General features: G+C 40.9%; 2 protein-coding genes across 5 annotated transcripts in view; both read left to right on the forward strand.

The window, feature by feature from the left end:
- Nucleotides 1-4,778, forward strand: part of gstcd (glutathione S-transferase, C-terminal domain containing) — a 47,560-nt gene extending 42,782 nt beyond the window's left edge. The window contains exons 10-11 of the mRNA XM_056371595.1: nucleotides 1,992-2,061; nucleotides 4,396-4,778. Of these exons, the coding sequence (XP_056227570.1) occupies nucleotides 1,992-2,061; nucleotides 4,396-4,586 (261 nt within the window). The 3' untranslated portion in view covers nucleotides 4,587-4,778. The remainder of the gene's footprint in view (nucleotides 1-1,991; nucleotides 2,062-4,395) is intronic.
- A 3,909-nt stretch (nucleotides 4,779-8,687) lies between these two features.
- Nucleotides 8,688-18,512, forward strand: part of npnta (nephronectin a) — a 49,175-nt gene continuing 39,350 nt past the window's right edge. The window contains exons 1-2 of one of the 4 annotated variants that reach the window (XM_056372057.1): nucleotides 8,688-9,212; nucleotides 17,190-17,290. In XM_056372057.1, the coding sequence (XP_056228032.1) occupies nucleotides 9,142-9,212; nucleotides 17,190-17,290 (172 nt within the window). In that variant the 5' untranslated portion in view covers nucleotides 8,688-9,141. The remainder of the gene's footprint in view (nucleotides 9,213-17,189; nucleotides 17,291-18,512) is intronic. The other 3 variants (XM_056372058.1, XM_056372059.1, XM_056372060.1) reach the window with 3 other exon arrangements.

An 18,512-nucleotide genomic window follows, 5' to 3' on the forward strand; every position in this document is an offset into this window, starting at 1 on the left:
TGGGCTGCCCCAGCTATTTGTAAATCTATCACTAAATCCTTTCTAAATTCTTAGTAACTACTAGTGTCAAACTGGTTGTTTGCTAAACTGTGTTGCACCATTACAACTTGGGATAACAGTCTTAGATTGTAAAGAGTAACATGTAAATGCGTAAAAGCTACTTAGGACTTAATCTACACTTAAAATGTAAATAAACTAATTAAGACTCATTTTGTAATTTGGATAAAAAGTATTTGACATGAACTTGTTCTTCTTGGTGTGGGTACGTTTTTCTCCGCTTGCTTCTGTGATATTGCTTTCTTTGCTTTTTCTTTCAAATTTCTTTTATTTCTTTTATGGGACAGTAAAATAAAATTAATTACATCTCTGGGCTCATCAATGTCTTGGGAACAAAGATTCCCCATGGCAGTTACAAGAAGGAGGCTCACACCCTCCAGGCTTCAATCCCTTATCGCTCAGCACAGACACGGCACTGTGCTCTGGGAATGCCCATCCCATGATGATGTATAGGACCTGTCAGTGCTCCTGGGGGAGAATCTGTGCAAGAGTTGCTGCAGGTCCTAGCCATAGCAACCTCAGGAGTTGACGTGTCACAACATCAGACCACCCCTTAACTGCTTTTCCCTTGTGCACTAGAAGAAACACATTCTTACACACAGGGCTTGAGACCCGCAGAGGATTGCCTATTATTTACAAGACACTGGGCAATTGTATTGTTCTGTGATACTGGGTTGCAATTTTTCTACTGTTTGTCCAAAGGCCCAGTGAGGAAAAGAAATCACAATTGCCATAGTTTCTGTTTGGAAATAAGAGGCTAAACATGTCGCTTCACAGCAGGATAAATCTATGTTCTATTTAAACCAGCACAAACATTATCGGCCATTTTAAACCTGAGCTCTAAATCCCCCCCCCGCCCCTTTGATTTTGCTTTCAACAGCCACGTTTGGTATTTGCCATTCATTTGGGCTCAGTATACAGAACTCCACTGTTTCCCATGTCTCTTCTCTTCAGCTGGTACTTGGAGACATAAAAGCTGCATTGCGATGTTTTATTTCCTTCCTGAGCTACAGTAGTTAAACAGAATGACAGCACATGGACAAATGGCTGTATCACTGGAATAAAGGGCAAATGGTGTAAGATATTGGTGCTCAGCTCTAACTTTAAGCACCTGCTCTGTGACCTTGCATTCGGCGTCGAACCCCGCGGAGGGAGGAATAGAATGAATTAAAGTAGAAGCGGGTTAGAGATGACTAACCTTGTTGAACCAGAGCGAGGTAAAAACTGGACAGTGCATAGAAATAAATGACTGGGGTTCATCTAACCTTTGTGGAGAGTTTATATGGATGAGTTTGTGAAAAGAGTCTCAGAATCATATGCTGTCGTTCACATAAAACTTACCTTGTTTGAATGGGTTTTTTTTCATCTGGTCAATTTATCTAACAATCTGTAAACTGGTCTACTATTGATGCAAACAATGCAGAGAACTCAATCCAGTCCATCAGTGTTAATCAGTCCAGTGACAGCAACACACAAAGAGACAACACACTGAAAAAGATTATATATCTTCATTCTGTCACGCTCACAGTGACTATGCTAACGTTCCCATGTTATAGTAGGTAATCTTTACCACGATCGCCTTCTTAGTTTCGCTTGTTAGCATGCTAATGTTTGCTAATTTGCTTGAACACTGTTTGGTTTGAGTCCCTACCTAGAATCCTCATTCAGATCAGATGCGAACTATTCCCTGCCTCTCAGCCTAAGTGCATGCTGGGATAGGCTTAACCCAGCAGGCTTAAGCCAATAGATAGAACTAATTAATGCACGCTTGCATGTGTATCTGCATGCATGATAGCGATATGTCTCATTTTAAAAACCAATCTTTGTGGAAATCTTTAATATCTCCAGTCGTGCAGGACCAAAACTTGTTAGCGCTAGCATGAAGTTCACCTGTAATAAACTCTTTGTGCACATATTGTCTGTCCTTATTTCAGGAACACATGATCCTCTGCCGCTTTGCAGACCAAACTGCCGTCCAGCTCCCTCCTGAGAGGCGACTCATAGGTACTGCTTTCAATCTTCTCCTTCTACCTGAACATTCACCCACTGTTACTTTTATTTATCTAAATATAGACAATAGAAATGGGATTGTCGTTTGGCTGTTGTTATGAAATTTTGGAATTTTTACAGTAAATATATTTTTTAATGCAAAAATTTGTTGTTTAAATTCACATCAAACAACAAATTTATCAGTGACTTTTTTTTTTTTACAGAATTACTCCTGAAATTCGTGACCCTGCCAGCTCAGAATGACACTGCCAGTTTGATATCTGTTTATCACATAGTCCAGTGTGACGTACACCAGCATCACATATTGACATGTGATGTGTGTTTTGCTGTTTTGATCACACCTAAGCAGCTAGCTCAGTACATGTTGATGTCTTGTTTTCTGAGATTTTTACACTGTGACCTAACCCCACTTCTCTACATTTTTTTTTCAAAGAGGTCTAGACTTTTGAGTGTGAAAAATGTTAATGTGGGGATTTCTACAGTGTGACAAAGCAGCTGCAGAGAACAGCTGCCAGATCAGTTTTGTCATATTCAGAGGAAAGTGTTTTGCCAGAGTGAAACCTCCAGGCCTCTGCGAAAGCTTCACTGTGCACTGTTTCATTATTGTTGAGGACTCTCTTCACCCTGATAGCTCTCGAGCCTATCAAAGCCTCCCTCTGAATCTAAGGAGGCTCCCCATTGCCTCGTCACTCTGAAGCCCTTTCATATGTACCCGACATCACCTGTCACAGCGGTTTCTGCTCTGTATCAGTTAACAGGGCTCAACCTCTCCTACTAACATTTTCTAACCATGTTTGATCTCATCTCTCTCTAGAGGCTGTCTGTGTGACTGTGACCGGCAGCGTGGCAGACCAAAAGCTTTTACATTTACTGTGTCTGCCACCTGCTACCGAACTGCTAAACTGCAAAATACATTTGAAGTGTGTGTGTGTAAAGGAAATCCTAAGAGAAAACCGTGCTAATCAGTGTGAAGCTGTTGATGAATCAGTGCTTTCTGTGGAACACTGATACATATGAATACTAGGAACATATAGGAAGTGGACAAATTAACAAGAACACCTTACAATATTCCAATCAATACACTACCAATGCAATACATGCTGCTGAATTAGAGCCTGACTCATACGTTGATCAGCTGATATTGGCTTAGTTTTATCAACATAAGCAGCATACACAGATGGGTGAATACAATTTTTAAAAATGAGCCTGCCAACACAAGCTGCCAAATTAGCTTCAGTGCTCCTTCATATACATTCCTCCAAATCTGTAAATATGCTGGAGACAAAGTCTCCCAGAGGTGTTCGGTTGTGTTAAATCTCATGTCTGTGAAGGCAATACCAAATGATTTACATCATTCTCATACTCGTTCAGTGAACCCTGATGGCCTGTCGATGGGGACATTGACTTCCTAACATCACAATAGCAATGTTTCATCAACGGAAAAAGTCACACAAATCTTTTCCTCTTGTCATTTTGAGCCAAAGTCGAGGTGAACTGGGCCTGACCTGCATTTTAAACAAAGCCTGGTGGGATGTTCATGTTAAGTTGAATCCCACCGGACACATGTATGGCAGCATCTGCAAACCTAGCAAATGTTTTGTTGTATATTTTGTCTGTAACAAAATGTCACTTTCACCATAGTTCATAGTAACAGTAAACAATGATGTTTACTTTTCAAAGTGTCAAATCTCCTGCTAAATAATAGCGAAATTTGAGCAACACAAAAATGTTTGTGTACATTATGTGAACATAACATCTGTACAAAAATTTCAAAACTAGATAGAGCTGAAATAATTAGTGGATTAACTGATCAACAGAAAATTAATTGGCATCTTAATTTTGTTAATCTCTTGATCTTGGTTCTCTATCACTATAAATCCAGTATCTTTTGCTTTCAACAGGGTCGTACAACACAAGACATTTAAAGACGTCACCTTGCACTCTAGAAAACCTCAATGGGCTGTTTTTGTTATTCTGATATTTCATAGACAAAATAATAAAATAATCTGCAGGTTAATCAATGATAAAAATAATAGTTAGTCACAGCTCTAAAAAGCGATTTGCTTTATTCATACTTACCAATATCACATCGGCCTAAAAACATCCAAAATCAGTCAGGCTCCAGTATTGGATTGTGATTGGATTGTTGCTGTACTTTTTTAATAATAATAATTTTTATTATTATATTATTATTATTAATTTTTTTTGTTATTTTATCTCTCATTTAAGTATAAAACAGAAAAAAAGTTATTTTTTAAGTGTCTGACACTGGGATCTTTTATTCTTGTGTGATTAACAGCTACATTTTTTCTTTTTTGACTACTACAGGTAAACAGTGTATGGGCCTGGTAGACTTGGACCGGTCGTGGGCAGCTGAGACTCAGGGGTACTTGGTGCGGGTGATGACTATGGAGCCTGAAAGCTGCTCACCAAAAAACAACATGCTGGTGGGAAGGCCGCCGAAGAAAATTGGACTGGAAACCAGTGCTAGTCAACTGGAAGCACTGGTGTATAATTAGGACTGGAAGCACCGGTGTGCAGCAGAGCATCTTCAGTATGGTCGGGGTTTGATAAAGTGCCCAGTCTCTGTGGCTCTAGGCTTGTGTCATGACGTCTCAACTATTTTGTATCCACCCTCAGCATTTTCTTTTTATTTATTTCCTTTGAGCCCTTTTGTAAGAAATGGCCTCGGAAAATAAAAAAAAAAGATATGTCTGCTTATCATTTCTGTAGCTAAGGTCATCTTCTAAAATTTCTTTCAGCCTTAAGGTTCAAGTGCCGTTGATTTTTGTCTCGATAAACACTTGGAAGAGTGCTCTCTGACAACTACCCCTCTTCTTACTTACATATGCTCAATTATTAGGTGCTAGGTTATAGCAGGAGAGCTCAAGCCTCTCACCAACTGCTATGTTATGTTTGTGATTTTGCTTAAACTGTGCGATCAAGCTGTCAGTGTAAACAGTAGCAGCAGGAATTACACACCCACATTGCGAATTAAGTACACCATGCATCCACATGCTGTTTTTGCGAATAGTCTGTGTACGGCCTTCTGTGAAAGAGCTCAGCAGTCAGCTCCCTCTGTTGCCAGGTATTAACAGAAGAAGGGGGAAATTCAGAGCTTGAAACTCATCTGCAGTTAGATGAGATTGGGAATTATCATTATCTACCGTTTCTCTGTGTGTTTAGGGGGGGGGGGCATGGAGAGAGAGAGAAACTGGATTTAATCTCATCACATCAGGTAAAATACAGCATTTGTCAAGGTTCTACAGAGAAACTTATTATTCCTCATAAAGAATAGATGTGAATATGGTATGCATCCCGTAATATGTTCAGCACCAATGAATATTTTATAACGCTGGTGAAAAGGTCAGTGTGCTTGATTAGATGCTCAGGGCCTGGTAGCTAAAAATCACACAATGCGCTCCCTATTTCCAATCCTGTACACTGTAGACACCACCACAGCCCCTTAAGCTTTCATCCTCGCAGGTGAAACTGGTCATCTGTTTCTCTGAAAAATCCTGTGCTGTCACCTTTGACAGTGCGCTGCAGCTGCTTGAGAAATCTGAGGAAGTTGCCGGAGAGCCAGTTTTCCTGCTCGCTCTGAAGGGATAGACGAGAGAGAGGGAAAAAAAAAGGGGGGGCGGGCTTCTCCAGCGCCGAGCTCATCTGAATTCAGTCAGCAGAGTCAATCTATCCCGAGGTGAATGGCCACATACACAGCTCCTTCCAAGGACTGGAATAATTTCAAAAGGAGACGTCTGACTCCCTGTTCATGCTTGTGGCTCCACACAAGTGCGCATTACAGAAACGCATATAGGCATAAAGGAGGGGAGAGAGAGTAGGTGGCACTACTTAATGCTTGCATGAGAGAGGAGAATATTGAGGTGTGAAGTGGCTCGATTAAACCCAAACACCCGGGGCTAGAAGGTGACTTGACAAGATTCATTGTTTAAACAAAATGAGGGAGAAATCTGGGCCTTTTATTTCCAAGTAAACGCTCCTTTACTAATGAAGCCTTAACAGAATGGAGTCAGCGATACACTGAGCTGGATGCATTTTTTTATTGTGTAATTAACTGATTGGCCTCAAATGTTAGCAACATGTGAGCTGAACCTGACACAATTCACGTATATGCTGATTATCAGTGTTAAAATAATCGCGGCTGGGCACTTACACCCAGAATCTTTTTCTCCTAACCTCAGTGGATACTCAAGAGTTTCTCCCTTCGCCAGTCGTGGGGGTTTTCAAACGCAGCTCTGAACTCAACAGTCTGTTGCAGCAGAAAACCTCCGCCAGGAAATAATGGAGCTTTCACTGTTTTATTAACTTCAGTTATTACTCGGTTTACTCAGTTTTCCATGTCATTACGCTGCCACTGTTTATGGCCGTTTGTCTGCAGTAGCTCTTCGCTGTATATTTGGGGTCTCTCCCTGCTCACATGAATTTTTCCCTTTTAGACAATCAGGGACCTTGCTCATGTGTTCTGGGTTACTAGAAGGAGCACTGATACAAAGTCAAAGACGAGATGAAATGGCTCTGTGCTGCTCTTTTGTAATTCCCATTTAACACGCGTCATCATCAATAAAATGTGTTTCATTTGACTTGTATATTTTCTGCAAATGACAAATATGGAGCATAATTACAGGAGCCCAGAATAACAACAATTATTATGCACGCATTCCTCTTCGGTTGCCTACAGCAGGTCCTAGCTGCTGCTGTTTTGCGCACCCTAATAATGTTGTAATCTGTTTCCTGATGCTCCTCATCCTCCTTGTCACATCAGAAGTCACCTTCACATAACCCCAGTTTAGGATTCCCCTGTTTATATTCTATTTTTTGCATTTATGTTCTACTTCTGTCTGCTGTAGAGATGTCTGTTTAGTTCAAAATGTAACGACCTAATTTCCCCAGGGGGATCATTAAAGGGTGAGTACATCTTTCCTCTTTTCCATTTACCCTTGACAGTCGACAGCATGTTTTGTGGATTCTCCAGAGTAACTTGGATTAATTTCTGGGCAGACATGTTGATGTTGAGTTTTTTCAACACTCTGATCACCACAACTAAATTTTGAAATATTTTATTAAGTCCCCTTTTTCTTTTATTTGGCACTATTATAGGTGAAATCATGTATCCCAGATTCAGATTGCATTCACTAACCTTCCAATGACATTACTCAAATAAATTTCAAGTGTAACTTAAAGAGTCTTTAAGCTGAATGACTTTGTCTACATGAAAGCATTCTATTCAACACAGAGGTAGAGTAATGAATGACTAATGAATTAATATTTATGGTTTAAGGAATTTCCTTTTGAAATCAACAACGTCAACTAAATCCTAACAAAAACTATTTAGTTTCAGGGAGTGACATTCTCCAAACTTCAACTGAAGAAAAAAAGTGAGACAAATGTATTTTCGTGTTTTGGGTGAAGTGACCCTTTAAAGTTTCATGTTATCTGTCTTAGCTTTCAACAACACGCGAGTATGGTTGGTAATGAGGCATGATATAACCCATAATTCATTTTTTAAATGCAATAAATCATCATGGAATCACTTTCTTACATTTCAGTCGAGAAAATAATGTGATTAATAGTGTAATTATACACAAGCGACATTTCTCCGATCACGTGCCCGACGTCAAACCTCTGGTGCCACCGCATAGATTCATCAGATCGGTGACGGGGCGTAACAAGGCGAACGGTGCCATGTATCAACAAATGACTGTGAACAACCAACAGTGGTCACGTCAAACCTTCATCTAATTCATCTCCTGCTTCTTCGCCGACAATGATGGTGTGCGGTTACCTGTTACCTGATTTCCCCACTGTTTCCTTTCTTTCCACTGAGTCCTGAGTGGAAAATGACTCTGACTGACTTCCGACTTCCTCGGCCTTTATGATTCTGCCAACAGACAGGAAGTTCAATTCACCTGCCTTTGAATATGAAATGCTGCTTACGAGTCAGACAGGAAATAATCAGACATAAACTCTTTGCTGAGAATTGAGAATGGGCCCAACAAAGAGCGCATCAAATTTTCAGGAGGGGTTTGTTGTGCTAAGATTGATGGGAAAAATTCAAAAGCAGCTGAATGCTCCTCTTTTTTTTATATATATATATATATATATATATAATAATGCATCAGACAAAATATATATGATAATGCGTCAGACAAAATAGCTCACACAAAGACAGGAGACAGGCTCGCTCTTATGCTGAAATCGTTATGTCAAGAAACATTTGCCATCGGCTGTGATTGAACTTGTGTTTTTATTTACAATAATTACACAGCTCCAAAGTTTTTCTTTTTTTTATTAAAAGGCTCCTCAAACATTGTCAAACCGCTGATTTAGTATGTTTGATGCTTATGTTTTGGTCCTCTCCACATCCAGCCCTTAGTGTTTTTCACTGCGTAAGGAGCAGCATCTACCTGGGTGGGCGATGCACCTGCGTGCCTCAGCAGGCTGTGCAATTAATTAAGGCATTTCCTAAGCATGTGGCGTAGAGTTACATCGCTTCCTCGGGGCTGAACAGGCCGTGACGTTACATACAAAAAAAAAAAAAAATGTCCCACAAGTCGACTTCTGCTTATTGTAAAGAAGCGTGGCAGGGTCTGACTGCAGTGGGTGTTGTTGGTTGGAGAGAGACCGCTGACTGAACTTGTGAGGAGAGGAGAGAGGGAGCTATGCGCTCTCTTCCCGGCAGAGTGCGTCCCGCTCCACACGCTCGCTCTCTCTCGCACTCGCAGTTCTCTCTCTCTCTCTCCCTTGCTCTCTCTCTTTCTCATACTCACACACACACACACACACACACACACACACACACACATACACACACACACACACATCGGGGTCACTCTACTTCCCAGGCAGCGGACTGGTTTGTCTCCCGCACCTCCTGAACACAGCACATGAGCAGTCTGAGGGACGTCAGCAGACCTTCTCCTACCTGTGCACCTTCAGCGTGCGTCAAAGGAACTCCGCTCTTTCTTTGTCTATTTGTTTGATCCGCGCTTCTCTGCCAGCTGCTTTTGGATTACGGAGAAGAACAAGCGGCGTGGGCGCGTAACTCTCGAAGCCATGGAATTATGGATAAAGTTGATGTTGCTGTACAGCTGCTGCTTTGGAGCAAGTGCAGACTTTGACGGCAGGTAATGGCACATGGTTCATTGTCTGCTGCTTTCGTAAAATAACATTGATTTTGATTTAGAGTCAGCTACAATTAGATCATCACAGTTCAACCAGCGATGGATTTTATGATATTTATGTTGGATGTTAAAGGTTAATGTTCAAAGGCAGCAGTTTTGCAGGAGTGGTTGTAAACTAAAGGATTATTTTAAGATCTCTAAACTGTGCAGCTCAATTTAGATCCAACTTAAAACATGTTGCCCCTGTGGAATTATGTGCGCTAAAATGACGAGTGATTTATGCTCTGATTATATCTTCGTCACTCTATTATCCCAACTTTTATTCCGATGACAACAGTAGGCTAATAGCCCAAGTGCATCTAAAGCATTGCGCCTCAGCGCACACGTTGGAGGCAGCGTTTTACTTTGCATGTGCAAAAATCACACCGAGCGGTTCTAGTCTGGTGCAGATATCAGAGTGATTATAAAGTGATGTGACAGCACGTTGCCCGGTGGCTCATGTTCAAACACGAATCCGATGAAGTATGTGAAGACAGAGGTGTGGAGACGTGCCAGACCCCAAAGAATGCATGTGTCCGAGATTCCCATCTGCCTATAGGTGCATCTGAGTCTAACATGATGGATGATGGGGGCTTTTTTTTTCTTCTTTTTTTTTTTACAACCATGCATAATAAAACCAAGTTGTAATTTAAGTTCCCCCCTTGGCCCATTGCTTTGACACAAATATTTTACTAAACATCTTTCCAACCTGTTTGGGATAAAGCAATTGTATCAGTCATGATCATTGACATATTGGCAGAATGCTCATTTGTTTGTTTTCGACTGGGACTATTTGTTAAGAGGACTTCGAGACTTAACAAAGTAAAATCGAAACTATGCTCCATCTCTTATTGTGTGTCATATTGGGGTGGATTTCTAGAGCTTAGAGTAAAATTGGACTGAAGTCCACCCAAACAGTGAGAGACTTTCACAAACAGAGTCCTACTGCCAAATTCCCTACATCTCCAACAGAGAATGCAGCCAAGTATTGTGCTTTCTTTTTCCTCATGTATCTCTGTCAGACAGGCTGAGCCTCAGCAGCCGAATCCTCTCTCATGTTCGGCGTTCTTCAAATGAATGAAAAACTTTGAAGATTATGGAAGTAATTGTTATTGAAATGGTGTGCATGGATTTCAAAAAGCCCTCTCAGACTGACTGCATTTCCACCTGCTTGTTGATGGATTTTGACATCTGTAGGAACAGGCCTATCGCCTGTTCTCCTCCTCAGCTCTTTCACTTCAGTTTTCTGCTTTTTTGAATTTTTTTTGTTGTTTTTTTGTTTAAAGAAGCGATTTGGATATCAAAGGTTTCAGTAAGGAGTAAACATGTCTGTGTGAGAGCGAGAATGATGGATAGGGCAAAGAATAATACGGAAAATTGGAGTTTAGCATTTGCCAGTGCCTGTTTTTGTTGTTAAGGACACTTTTTTTTTCTCCATCACCACAGCTAATGTTTGTGTGACAGGCCGTGTAGGGCGTTAACTTTTATTTCACACATTGCCTTTGTGTAATGATCATTTTCTTTAACGTAGCAGCAGCATATTGTACATTATTAACATCTCTGCTGATGGAGTGGCTTGTCACCATGGCCATAATTTGTGAATTTTTATGGGTATAAACTTGCCCGGGCCTGACTCTCCGCTCGAATATTAATTCATTGAGAGAATATCCCCTGAGACCAAGCACAAGCAAAAAAGTCATTTATTACCTAGTCTCCCTCACTTATTGCCTTTTAGAGAGCGCTCCTAACAGGCTTATCCATCTAGCCCTGAAGGGTCCTTCACGGGCATCATTGGCAAGATCATTTTGTTCTCCCATAGCTTCAGATAAAATGCTGTACCTGTGCATTGCACTGTTGTGTTGTTGTTGTTGTTGTTGCCACTTTTTATTCCAACCAAGGACCCAAGGACGGCCAGTTTCTGGTCATATAGCACAGAAGACTCTGGCAAAACCTATAGTAGAGGATATGTTTCCCTAGTGATGTCACTAAATTGCTAAGCCAAGCAGCGCATACCAGACCTCCTCAGTAATAATCCAAAGTCGTGGACTGCTGCCAGGATATGTTGGCATTGTAATGTCAGACCCACATTTGGGCTTTTAGGGTTTGAGAAAAAGTGCGAAAACACTGTCAAAGTCTCATTTAATGGAAAACAGGCAGTATGAATTAAAAGATAATACATTTATAGTTTACTCAGTGTTCAGTATCTGGCATAGTGCATGTCAGTGTTGTAGTGAAGAGTGTATCAGCGTCTCTATTACGAGTCATAGAGAAGATTTAAAGTGTAACCCTGACAAATGTTTTCTGCCAGTGGACAATGAGTAGAGTCAGACTCCACTGACCGACAGGTTCAGTGTTGTCTCGCCTATTGAGAAACATGCATTCACAAGTAGCGGACCTCACGATATAAGACACATCAACTGTAATAAACTGCCAGGTTCCAATGAAAAATGCAGCATAACTAAGCTACCTGCTCTTCCTGTAATTTTTTCTGTCATTTCCACTGAGCACACAGGACACTGAGGGAGTAGCGCAGGTGGAAATCTGAACAGAAACTCCATGCTGCATTGAAATTAGTGCTGCATGGACCATCGAACATATGCAGCCTACAACCACTTACTTCCAGGAAAAGCCTTAAGTCATGTTGAATGAAGTACGTACTGTATGTGAAATTCAAGCACACAGGCAACATGAAAAGCAATATCCTTTGTTCAAAGAAAGAGAGAGAATAACAAAACTTGCAGCGAGGTCTGGTCCTATTGTTGCTTGTTGGCTGTCGAGACTACTGCACAATGTGTGTGAGCAGACACTTGTATATTGTAATGCAATTTAACAGTTCTGTAAAACTTCCTCACAATCCGATATTAATTGCTGTTAATACCGTGTCACAGTTAATTCAGTGGTAATTCGTAAGGCTGTAGTTGCCAGTGGTGTTGAATCCTTCGGTGTTGGGATGAACCCCACGCCTGGAGTCAGGACAGCAGAGCCACTGCACATCCTTCACTGCAAGAAACTGCACCCAGACACTACATGCTAGTTACAGCTACAACTAACAATTATTTTCATTACTGATTATCTGACAGTTATTTTCCCAATTAATGGTTTTGTCACTAAAGTGTTAAAAATTGTTACAATTTATATTAATCAACTGGTTGCAGCTTTAATTCTAGTACTTACAAAAGTCTCATTCCTTTTAGAAATAATCTTATAAGCTCTTGTTTTGTAGCACTCAACGTGCTCTTAGCTGTTTGTTTGGAAGGGACATCGAGCTCTTGTTCCTGTGTAGTTTGAAACGTTAATGTGACCAACTGTAGATTTAGCAGACCAGCTGATTCCTAGCCTTAAATCTTCCCCCAGGATATTTGTCAATACCCCGCATGGTGCTGCGTGTTTATGTATGCAGTCTCGGAGGCCTGCATGCGGATCTGAATGTGCGTGCAGCCGAGCTGGTTCATTAAGACGGCAGACACCTGATGACTCCACAAGCTCGAGCCTTCAGCTGAGCTCTGCAGGTCTGAGCAAGTCTCTCAGCGGAGACGCTGGAAACGCAGCAATCCAAAATCTATGGGTGTCGGTGAGATAGCTCCACTCGGCAGTCACGCTTTGCATGCTTCAGTATGGGTTCGTGGATGGATGGTAGATTGATAGATTGAATTATCATCGCTCTGAGTTAGGACTGCACCTTCATGGTTCTGATTATCATGCTACATCCCACACTGCTCCCCTGTGAGCAATGGACTGACTACTCTTCACTGTTAGGCAGGGATGGTGAGCCAGCTCTATATGCCCGGTTAGACAATGGAAGAAGGATGTCCCCTCTGTGGATATCATCCTCTCCGGTTCTGCTGGAAGAACCTTGTCTGTGCTTGAGAAGAGATGTCACACAGCACGCGTGAAGGGTGATAATTATCTGCTCGAGTTCCTTCGAGGCTTAGTGCAATTTAGTATCATTATTCTGAGCCTCAGGGTAATAAATACAGGTATTATACCAACGTCCATTTGATATGTCAGCTTTCCATTCAGTAGAATATCACTGGTTGTACATCTGGAGAAAAAAAAGAAAGAAAAGAATCTCCTTCTCCTTTGTGCAGTGTCACCATAGCTTCCATTGTTGCTTGTCGTAATTTTCAAGCCCTAAATGATCGAAGAATTGAAAAATATGTATTTGACATTGCTGCAGTGATGATGTGATGAAACGGTGATCTGATGAATTGCATTATACCCTCAGTTTCAAGTTCAGAGCATGCTGCGGTGCACAACTGCCGCAGGCTAAATTCAGCATGAATAGGACCGAGAGGAGCATTGAGGACACTGAAACGTGATTCCATATTCATGCACCGCGTGTGCGTGTCTGTGTGTGTGTGTGTGTGTGTGTATGTATTTATGTATGAGTGTGTAGGTGAAAGCATTAGAGGAGAATATCTGATTCAATAATCCAGAACCTGTTGCATCTCATGAGGTTTCTGTTTCCTTTTTCGCACCCACTGCACCAGACAAACCTCAGAGATGCAGATTTGTCACCCTTCACTCAGAGCCCATAGGAGTTCAACTCTACTTTGCTCTTAGTCTTCATAAGCTTCTTTGCTCAGATTGAAATGCTATGCCCTTTTGGTCTTCGCATGTTGAGAGTGTATGTGTACTTTTTTTAAAAACCAAATCAAACTAAATACCAGCTTTACCACATTATTATTTCCTGCTGCTGGAAAAAAGAAACAACTCAAAACCCCAGGTTTAATTGTCAAAATAGGCCATTGACTTTTTCTTGGTTCCATCATAAAGCTGCCTGATCTGTCTCTTGTTTCCATTCTGATAATAATTTAAAATTTCAATAACCTCCCTGTCTTTTGTTTATCCATATACAAAGGAACAGGTTTGATGTATAACTAATAGTTATTTTTACTTTTGCTCAATGTGCCTTTTATTCTACTGATTAATCGTTTTTGTCTACACATTATTAGAAAATGGGGATACATCCCTGAGCCCAAGTTGAAAAACAATAAATAATCACATCTGAACCATAGGAACTACTGAATGTTTTGCTTAACAAAATTTTAACGATTAATCAACTGTATAAAAACACTTGCAGGTTAACTTTCTGTCAATCCTCTTTTTGATTAATCAACAAAATTATGGGCAAAAGAATGAGACTATAAATGAGGACATTTCCATAACTTTCAAGTTTTGGCAAGTGATATAAGTTGAAGCTAATTAGCTGCATACACCGTGTCTCTCTGGCAACATCTGGCAATCATCGCTGTTAGATGTGACTTTCAAAGCAACTTGTGGCATCTGAAAGACTTCAAGGCTGTAAAAAAAAAAAAAGAGGTGACAGAACAACAAGAGTGCTAGTTACACAATTTGCTTCTTTAAAAAAAAAAAAAAAAATGTTGGACAAAGGAAAAAAAAAATCAATTTCTTGACGGAGAAAGGAACAAGATGGGTGCACCACTGAATCACTGTCTCAGAAATTCCTACAGAGGTGGGTTCATACATCTGTGACAGAGTTTCTGGTATTAATGGCTGGGCTTTCATTTGAAAAGAGCTTTTATTCAAGGAAATTAAACGACAAAACTTAGATCTTTGACCGTTCTTTTACAGTTAGATGGAGCGGTTTAACCTTCACAGTCTTTTGACAAATGTGATGATGATGTCATCTGCAGTTGCATGGGAAGCTTTCCACATGGAGTGCGGTGATAATTTTGTAATGTCATCTGAAAAAAAAACAAGGTGAAACCATTAGGCTGAGCAGGAGCAGGTGCAACCATAGCAGCATAAACTCTTCCCACATGATGCCTCCGTCTTCTAAGATGATAATTACCTTGTGCACACTGATGAATAAATTCAAGAGAGTGCAAGAACATCAGGTTGAAATCAGCTTCTCATCAACAGATTTAAATGTCACTAAAATGTCAGAGGAGGTTTTTCAGATGTTCTGGAAGTTGTCACCATCCTCCAATGGAAGTGACTTTTGCCACATGCAGAGAGGTTCTTGTTTTGCTTTATGTAGCTAACAAGTTTAGAGTATGGACGGACAGCAGGTTACCATGTTTGTCCATTTGACCTTTTCCCTTTTCCTTTTTTCCTTTCCTTTCCTTTCCTCTTATGCTGCATGCTTCTTGGAGGTTCTCACTGCCTGACTGCCTTCCTGCTTTGCCAGGCAGCAGACAAACATTTTCCCTGGATCTGCCACTCTCACTTAGCATCCATCTGGTTTTTTTCCAGTGAGGTGATTGGCAGCGGGGGCAAGCATTAGCATTTCCTCATCTTGGCATAGAGACACTAACTAGGCAGGGATAGCGGCATAGGATGTGCCTTGAATACTGAGCAACAACCTCACTCTCTCATTGAGGCACAAAAGAAGAAGGCATCTTTTGTGTAAAGGAAGTATGTCAAGAGAACCTCTCCTTTGTTTTCTAACTGGATTACAGTGTGTACAGCACCTCTGTGCAACTTAGAAGCTGCATAGTCAGTTCAGAGCAGTCCATTTTTATGAACAGGATTTATTTAATAATCTCTGCAAAAGTCTCATGTGCTCAAGACTTACAATGAGAATGAAAGAGTAGTCTCAGCACTTAAAGAGATAAATAGTTTCTTTTATTGTACCGTAGGAAAAACTCACCCCACTTGGTCTTCAGATTCATTTATTATTTGCTAGATTTTAGGTAACATCTCAGAGCCAGGCTCTCAAGAGTATTCGGCTTGGATTTTCATCAGTATCCTTAAATGGACTCATTCCTTCACCCTATTCTCTCCATAAATATGTGGTGAGCCTTGGTACAGATAAAAAGGTAATCCACACGCACAGTCTGCCAAGAAGCTATTTCTTGCTCTGAGCAGAATAGAACATGGTGTAACAAAAACATCCAGCTGTAATTTCTCTTAGAGGAATTGCAGTTTTTGGGAAAAAAAACTATATCTGTATAAAAACTAATAACTAGCTGCTCTCCCTGTAGCAGGGAGAAGATTATCTTCCACCATCATGAAAGTGTGTGATAGGTTCTTTAAACATACAGCAACGCTGTACTCTGACATGTGCTCATGTAATAAATAGAGATAAAAACCGTACTGTATTTTCAAGGGCACCAGGCAGTGCATGGCTTCGAATCTGCTTCACAAACCTTATAATGAACACAACTGTAATGTCGTTTTAAGATTTGAGTGTCAGTGCTGCACTGATGCACACTGAAGTCTAAATTCAAATTGGGTCTGGCAGGCTTTCAACACAGGTCTCCACTTTGACATTATACGAACCAACACGATGTGATGTGCTATCAGTTTTATTTCTGTAATTCAAAGATGATCGTCTGTGTTGAAGCTGTGAAGTAGTAGAAGTCAGACTTGAACACCCTGAGAAAATGTAGCATAAGTTTCTCTCTCTCTCACTCTCGCTCTCTCTCTCTCTCTCTCTCTCTCTCTCTCTCTCTCTCTCTCTCTCTATATATATATATATATATATATATATATAGATATAGATATAGATATATATATGCATATATACATGTATATATTAATTGCTTCTGTTCTTATGTGAAGCTGAAACGATTAGTTGATTAATCACTTGGTTGAGTGACAGTAGATTGATCAGCAACAATTTTGAAGATCAATAAACCATTTCATTCAAATGTTCAAGCATGAATGGGAAACATTTCCTGATTCCAGCTTCTCAAATGGGATATGATAGTCTTTCCATTTTGCAGTGTTAGTCAGATAAAACATAGGACTGAAAGATGTCGCCTTGGGATATCTGAAAGTGTAATGAGAATTTCTCACTATTTTCAGACATTGAATAGAAAAAACAATGAGTCTTTTCTCTCTACAGCAGAAAAAATTAAACGAATTATGTGCAAACTTTGAAGCTTCTCTCCAAACAACATTGAAAAGACCCCTGCTTTTTCATAAAGACATTTTAATTGGCCGTGAACTAATTATGCCATCTTCTCACAGGTGGCCGCGGCAGATGGCCTCATCCAATGGCCTGTGTCGATACGGGGCCAGGGTGGACTGCTGCTGGGGATGGACGCGCCGCTCCTGGGGTCACTGCCAGCGTGAGTGCCACCATGCCTGCTGCTGCTGCTGGGGGCAAAAACAGGGCTAACAAGGTTGCGAGGTTTCTAGCTGGGGTCAAAGATGCTATTAGACGGAAGAGATGCTGGCGCAGTCACTAAAGGCTCGGGGAAACACACGCACTCACACACATACGTGCACGTTGTCAACAACAGAAACACATACAGCTAATGGAGCATCGCTCCTGGGACAATCTTTGAGGAAAGATTGATGTTAATGGCTGGTTGAATGGAGGACCGGGTGACATTTATATTCACACTGAGGGTGGCCATAATGAGGGAGAGACTATAGCTGCAGGTGGACACATTAAAGGGGTAGATATATGATTGATTATGGATTGCTGCTGTGCAAAAACAAGCTAGCTAACGCTGCCAGAACAATACAAACAGGAACAGCGGTGTGCACACAATCCATGGCGTTGTCAGGTGCACATACATTGACTCGTGTGTGTATATTCAGCAACGGCACTTACAGGATTCAGAGGATGTGCCCTGTCGTTGCCTCTTATAGCACCACACGCCTGTGTCAGATGGACTGTATGAAATATTAACACGTCACATTTTCGACATATTTACATTGTGTAAAGATCCTCTGCTCTCCTGAAATGCTACCCAGGAAGGTGTGAATATACTAGCATGAGTTTCAAATCTGGCCAGTTGCCTCACAAATGCCACATCCCCTGCATGGCTTGGTGCCTGTGATGGTATAGCTGCTGCTTTGCTGTGGAGGTTTAATCAAGAAGGGGGTAAATGCACAACCAGGCCTTTTTCCACTGCAGGGACATAGCAAACCTGCAACTTGAAGCGATAGCTGGACGTTTTTGGAAATATTATGTATTACCTTGCAAAGAGTTAGAAGAGAAAATCAATACCACTTTCTCAACTATTTGTAAAATATGAAGCTACCGCCAGCAGATACCTTTGGACAGAGCCAGATTAGCTGTTTTTCCCAGTTTCCAATATTTATATTAAGCTAAGCTAATCGACTGTTGCAGGTAGCTTCATATTTTGTGTACAGATATGTGACTAGTATCGATCTTCTCAACCAAATCTCAGCAAGAAAGCCAGTAAGCACAATCCCTAAAATGTCAAACCACTGGTTTTGCTCCTGTTTCCACTGATCAGGAGGTAATGCTCCATCCAAGTTCCACGTACTCAGCTCTCAGTGCATGAGGAGTGCAGGAACTACGGTTGATCATGATTG

The sequence above is a fragment of the Seriola aureovittata genome, chromosome 3 (genome assembly GCF_021018895.1).
Source record: "Seriola aureovittata isolate HTS-2021-v1 ecotype China chromosome 3, ASM2101889v1, whole genome shotgun sequence".
NCBI lineage: Eukaryota > Metazoa > Chordata > Actinopteri > Carangiformes > Carangidae > Seriola > Seriola aureovittata.